The sequence below is a fragment of the Salmo salar genome, chromosome ssa03 (assembly GCF_905237065.1).
Source record: "Salmo salar chromosome ssa03, Ssal_v3.1, whole genome shotgun sequence".
In the NCBI taxonomy this organism is placed as follows: domain Eukaryota; kingdom Metazoa; phylum Chordata; class Actinopteri; order Salmoniformes; family Salmonidae; genus Salmo; species Salmo salar.
In genome coordinates, this window is record NC_059444.1 from 2,685,956 (window position 1) to 2,692,633 (window position 6,678).

The 6,678-nt window shown below is 42.4% G+C and overlaps 1 protein-coding gene and 2 non-coding genes across 3 annotated transcripts; all 3 read left to right on the forward strand.

Moving 5' to 3' along the window:
- Nucleotides 1–1,540: 1,540 nt before the first annotated feature.
- On the forward strand, nucleotides 1,541–5,513 carry LOC106596289 (40S ribosomal protein S8). Its single transcript, XM_014187600.2, has 6 exons — nucleotides 1,541–1,773; nucleotides 2,742–2,848; nucleotides 3,182–3,281; nucleotides 3,640–3,815; nucleotides 4,452–4,581; nucleotides 5,360–5,513. The coding sequence occupies exons 1-6, from the start codon at nucleotides 1,770–1,772 to the stop codon at nucleotides 5,467–5,469; spliced, it is 627 nt and encodes a 208-aa protein (XP_014043075.1). The 5' UTR covers nucleotides 1,541–1,769; the 3' UTR covers nucleotides 5,470–5,513.
- Nucleotides 3,341–3,409, forward strand: LOC123741945 (small nucleolar RNA SNORD38). Its single transcript, XR_006769468.1, has one exon. It is a non-coding gene; the product is annotated as a small nucleolar RNA SNORD38 (small nucleolar RNA).
- A 348-nt stretch (nucleotides 5,514–5,861) lies between the features above and the next one.
- LOC123741962 (small nucleolar RNA SNORA35) lies at nucleotides 5,862–5,994 on the forward strand. Its single transcript, XR_006769485.1, has one exon. It is a non-coding gene; the product is annotated as a small nucleolar RNA SNORA35 (small nucleolar RNA).
- Nucleotides 5,995–6,678: the final 684 nt, after the last annotated feature.

Here is a 6,678-nt window from a genome sequence, read left to right on the forward strand (position 1 = left end):
TCCAATGATAGGCGTGGCGCGAAATACAAACTCCTCTAAAATACAAAAACTTCAATTTTTCAAACATATGACTATTTCACAGCATTTTAAAGATAAGACTCTCCTTTATCTAACCACACTGTCCGATTTCAAAAAGGCTTTACAACGAAAGCAAAACATTAGATTATGTCAGCAGAGTACCAAGCCAGAAATAATCAGACACCCATTTTTCAAGCTAGCATATAATGTCACAAAAACCCAGAAGACAGCTAAATGCAGCACTAACCTTTGATGATCTTCATCAGATGACAACCCTAGGACATTATGTTACACAATACATGCATGTTTTGTTCAATCAAGTTCATATTTATATTAAAAACCAGCTTTTTACATTAGCATGTGACATTCAGAACTAGCATACCCCCCGCAAACATTCCCGGGGAATTCGCTAACATTTTACTAAATTACTCACGATAAACGTTCACAAAAAGTATAACAATTATTTTAAGAATTATAGATACAGACCTCCTCTATGCACTCGATATGTCCGATTTTAAAATAGCTTTTTGGTGAAAGCACATTTTGCAATATTCTAAGTACATAGCCCAGCCATCACGGGCTAGCTATTTAGACACCCGGCAAGTTTAGCCTTCACCAAAATCAGATTTACTATTATAAAAGTTTCATTACCTTTTGTTGTCTTCGTCAGAATGCACTCCCAGGACTGCTACTTCAATAACAAATGTTGGTTTGGTCCAAAATAATCCATCGTTATATCCGAATAGCGGCGTTTTGTTCGTGTGTCCCAGACACTATCCGAAATGGTAAAGAAGGGTCGTGCGCATGGCGCAATTCGTGACAAAAAAAATCTAAATATTCCATTACCGTACTTCCAAGCATGTCAACCGCTGTTTGAAATCAATTTTTACGCCATTTTTCTCGTAGAAAAGCGATAATATTCCGACAGGGAATCTCCTTTTCGCAAACAGAGGAAAAAATCACAAAGGCGGGGGCAGTCGGGTCATGCGCCTAAGCCCAGAGTCCCTTGATCGGCCACTTGAGAAAGGCGATAATGTGTTTCAGCCTGGGGCTGGAATGACGACATTCTGTTTTTTCCCGGGCTCTGAGCGACTATGGAAGATGTAGGAAGTGTCACGTTAGAGCAGAGATCCTTAGTAAAAGATAGAGATGGAAAAGAAGTTCAAGAAATGGTCAGACAGGCCACTTCCTGCAAAGGAATCTCTCAGGTTTTGACCTGCCATTTGAGTTCTGTTATACTCACAGACACCATTCAAACAGTTTTAGAAACTTTAGGGTGTTTTCTATCCATATGTAATAAGTATATGCATATTCTAGTTACTGGGTAGGAGTGGTAACCAGATTAAATCGGGTATGTTTTTTATCCAGACGTGAAAATACTGCCCCCTAGCCATAACTGACTTGCCCAGTTAAATAAAGGTTAAATAAAATTCACATAGCAATTTATGGGAGATATTTTGTTTGTTAAAAATAATGAGAAACGTTTCCCCTGCTTCCAAAATCCCATTTCAGCCACATGTCCGTTGAATCACAGCAGTAATAATTTTGGGGCATTCAAGTATATCCTGGGTGGTTTTACAGTCTGGTCATAAATACATGACGGAAGTTCAATTTCCAGGTTGTTGAACTGCATTTGAAGATATCCGAAGAAGAATTGCTCTTTTCTTTGTTTTACAATCTCGCGATATCTTGACACCGTCAAACTCCCCCCATGATCCTTTGCGTGTTCTCTTTCTACCCGGCGCGTTAGAATGGGTACGTGTTTTCATCTTCTGGTCGCTAAGAAAATCCTTGGCCATCTGTTGTTTTACATCAGGACTATATCTATAATGGTTTGTCATGTTAAAGTGTATTTTAATATAAAATGGTTATGTTTTTAAATTATACGGATAACCCATTTGATATATATATATTTTTTTAAGGATTTATTGTTAAACAATGTCTTGACATGTAACAAGATGGCGGCTCTCATGGGATAGTGTTCAGTTGACATGTAATTGAGCTTAATTTTGTAACTATTTCTCGAATTGTACTCAGTCGCTTGTAATATTTACTGTTTCTAAGTCTAGTTTATCCCCTAAATGTTAATATACATTTCTGGGTTGCATGGTTTGGTAGAAATTTCGCTAGCAAAGTCCTCGTTGATAACTAGCTAGTGGTTTTGCAGTGGTTCGCTAGCGCTTGGCCTTCGGATGTCTGCCACGTTTTTAGCTCACTGAATTCATTACGTTGTATCGCGATTAAATCTGCATTGGTACGGAGTTTTTTTATTTTGTATATCTACTAGACTGCAGTGTCTATCTACTAACCTAGGTAGTATGTCAGCTGTCTACCCTTTCTCCACGATGCTATGCTAACGTTTGCTAATGGCTACTCACAGCCATGCTAGCGTAGGAGGGGAAACGTGTTAGCCATGTGTACTTGGCTGGCTAGTGGTACTGCAGCGGTTTCCTACCCCGGGGGGGACACCTAAGACCCCTGGGGATACTTGAGAAGACTTAAGACTGTAGGTCTACTGGTAAATTGCAATCTATTCGGAGTAGCTGTGTGCTTGAGTGAAAATGATGACAATAAGGTTTCTGACATTACAGTGCGGATAAACACCTTGGAGAACTGACATTCAAAAGCACGTAAAAGGTTAACTGTTTTTTTCTTCTGTTGTGTTAATTCAGTAGTTTGCTCCTTTCTCACCAGTGTCTTGCCTCTTCGTTTCTGTGACCCAGGTATCTCTAGGGACAACTGGCATAAACGCCGCAAGACCGGCGGCAAACGGAAGCCCTACCACAAGAAGAGGAAGTATGAGCTGGGTCGTCCTCCCGCAAACACCAAGGTAAAAACCATACCGAATCACCTCTAGTGATTTTATAAAGGTGGACCGAGCTATAGTAACCTCAACATAGAGTTGATGCCTGTGATATCGGTGTGGGGAATGGGCACTAGTTCAACAGGAGTGTGGATGATTAGACACAGACCATAGGTAGGTCTGTTTTGACCGTTTTGGTTCAAAGTTTAGGACCTACCAATGACCCGGACTGTCATAGTTACACTGACACACCGATAATAAACAATAGGACATGTGTAGCCATTGTGGCAATATATGTATATTTGTTTTCTACTAAAAAACAAATGTTTCCCAATCTTCCCCCCCCCCCCCTTGTCCTAGATTGGACCCCGTCGTATTCACACGGTGAGGACCCGCGGCGGCAACAAGAAGTACCGTGCTCTGAGGGTCGACGTGGGTAACTTCTCCTGGGGCTCTGAGTGTAAGTCTCTCGTCACTCATGTTCTTTGTGGTAATCAGTTGGAGGGTAATAGTGCTGTCTTTCTGTGAAGATATCCATGTCCAGTTCTGCTGCTGAATGCTTGTGACGATATTCGTGACTCTGAGAAAGACAAAAAGGCTAGATTTAGTCATTAAAACCAAACTGTTGAACTCTGATTTCACCCCATGCTACAGCCTGTTTCAGGTTTTTATGCTGAATGGTCGTTGTGTTCATTCTCCAGGCTGCTCTTTCTTTTAATGTTTCATACCTATTCATTATTACCTTTCATAAATTCCTCTAGTAGTTTCACATCATTTTGCTATGCACGCGGTATTGACGCTCAGCCTTTATTCTTCAGGCTGCACTCGTAAAACCAGGATCATCGACGTCGTGTACAACGCCTCTAACAACGAGTTGGTGAGAACCAAGACCTTGGTGAAGAACTGCATCGTTCTCGTCGACAGCCTGCCTTACAGGCAGTGGTATGAGGCCCACTTCGCCACTCCTCTGGGACGCAAGAAGGGAGCCAAGCTTGTACGTCCTGAAAGACTGTCCCAAATGGCTCCTATGTGTTTCCTTACATAGTGCACTACCTCCGGCAAGCCTTTATGCTGTTATGTACCAGTCAACAGATTGTGTCCCAAGTGGCTCCCTTTTTTTCCTCATACTCTCCTTTGCGTAAGGCAGACAACGGCCGAGGCCGCTGTGGCTTTTTTAACTTTAGATTTGTGTATTGTTAGATATTACCTCACTGTTGGAGCTAGGAACACAAGCCTTTCACTACACCTGCAATAACATCTGCTGAATATGTGTCCAATACAATGTGATTTGATTGTCCAGAGTCCTGTGAAACATTCATGTTTGTCCATAATTATTGATTAGAATCTCTGGTCTTCTATGAAGATAACTTTGTCCAGTTCTGCTACTGAGTGACTGATTGATTGATATTCGTGACTCTGAGAATGACCTTGGATTTATTACAATGCAAGAGAACTTAGTGACACTAAATGTTCTGTGGAATTGAATGTTCTGATATTACAGCTAAATTACTAGTGCTCTTACCATGGGGATGGCTACACTGGGCAGCTGCACTAGTCAATCACAGGTGTTTATATTGCAGCATTGTGTCCATTAATTGCCTAACATCAGTCTGTGTTTTTCCTGTTTTAGACTCCAGAGGAGGAGGAGGTGATCAACAAGAAGAGGTCGAAGAAGATTCAGAAGAAGTTTGACGAGCGTAAGAAGAACTGCAAGATCAGCGCTCTCCTGGAGGAACAGTTCATGCAGGGGAAACTCCTCGGTGAGTCTACAACCTCTGCTTCTACTGGTTAGCACGGCCGGCCCGGGAGACTCTTGGGGGGGCTCCGGGGCCCGGGACGGTTTTAGGATCTGTCCAAATCAGATATCTTATTAAAAGGCAACTGATCCTCTATCAGCACACCTACTCAGAGCTTTGTGTGTCCAGGCCTTAATTATAGCACTGCTCTTCAATCTGGGTCCTGGGACTAAGTATAGGCTTTGGTTCCAGACCATTAACTTCAGAGCTCGTGCTACTAGGTGACCTAATCTGTGACATGCTTATTAACACACACACAAGGGGATTTATTCATGGTTTTCACAACTGACTGATTGGCTGTGACGGTGTAGGGCTGGAACAAAAGCCTGCACTCCCTGCAGGTCTCTTGGGATTGGATTTTGGGGGGTGCATAGGAAGTGCAGGCTTAAGGTTTGTGTCCCAAATGGGAGACAAGCTGGTATGTACTAACACCTAATTGACCCAATTTGAATGAGTTCAATTGAGTGTTGGTGCTGGACTGGCTCACCGTGTGGGACTGCATTATGAGGTTCATGATAAAACATCTTAAAACCCAGTTCTGTTACTGGATCCTCGGTGATGCACCTTGGAACTTTTTCTGATGGGACTTTTGTTACTTGCTAGTTGGTGCGCTTGTCTTTGACTTGGTAATAATTGTACCTTTCTCTCCGTGTCTTGCCCCTTCTTCTTATCTCCCAACTTTATCTCCTAAACTCCTTTTCTCCATTAACTACCTTCCTTTTTTTCTCTCCCTATCTCCCAGCCTGCATTGCCTCCAAGCCCGGCCAGTGCGGCAGGGTGGATGGCTACGTGTTGGAAGGCAAGGAGCTGGAGTTTTACCTGAGGAAGATAAAGGCCAAGAAGGGCAAATAGATCCGCTGTTTCATACTACCACGTCAATAAAAACACAAATCCCACATCGCTGTCAACTTGTCTTTTTTTTATTTATTTTTTTCGTTTTTAGCTTTATGATCTTCTTGGGTGGTTGACTACTGTAGAGTATTTTTTACATTTTTAAATATTTTTTAATTTAACTCAACTTACTCAGTATTGATTCCTGCACATGGTGGTTTAGTCTAGTTGCATTCTGAATTTGTTCAGCAGACTTGGCTAAAGCACATTCAGATGTGTGCCGTTTCTGGTTTCTGAAATGGTTGCCGTAGACGGTCTTCCTTAGTGGTTAAATCAGGGTTGACGAGTCTAATCTTCCACTCAGGTTTCTTTTGAGTGTTTTTTAAATTTGTTGAATTTTTTTGCTGCCACCGCCGCATTGTCTAGTGCCAGGTCTACCATCTCCATGGCTCTCCTGTCTCATTCCAATGCCAAATCAATCTCCGCCACAGGCAGAAGGGCTGGCCACAACACTGGCCCCTCCCTTTCGATGGCAGAAGAACAATATTTACGGTTATTTCATTGAAATCTGTTTGAAATAAAGTGAAATGTTGATCTGATCGATTTTGTCTTTTCTTGGGGGGGGGGTTGAAGTTGATTTATTAAACTGACTTGGATGAGGTTTTCTAGTCGCCTCTTGCCTGAACTTTATCGTACCTTTTATGGTCTAAATGAAAGTTTACTGCATGGTTTTTTTGGGGGGGGGGATTAGTCTTTCACATATAGTCGTTCAGAAACGGAAACCTGTCCAGCCTTTTCCTAACATGTCGGTCTTGTTCCCGCTTACTGGTCTAGTTAGAATGCAGATACTCAGCCAACACGGTTCCAAAGGACTTTTCTCTGAGGTCTTTACCCCGGGTGGCGGGGTCTTTACCGTAGGTGTGGTACTCTAGTGCCCAAAAACCTGTTTCAGCAGGGAAGCCCCATTTGGGACGTCTTTGAATAGTCAACTGGGTGGGACTTGCTGTGGGTTAAATTAGGATCACATGATTCCGATTGCGTTACCAGGTGGAATCGGGCAGATTGAGCAACGGGCCATACAGATGAATGGAGGACTTACCCCTGTCTGACCGCAGCAGCATTGAGTATTTTCCTTGCTAAAGTAGTACATTTTCTATATTGCCTGATTTACGCCCAGCTCGTAGGATACCCCCCAAAAAACTACTAAAGTAGAACTTTAAAGCATTTTTA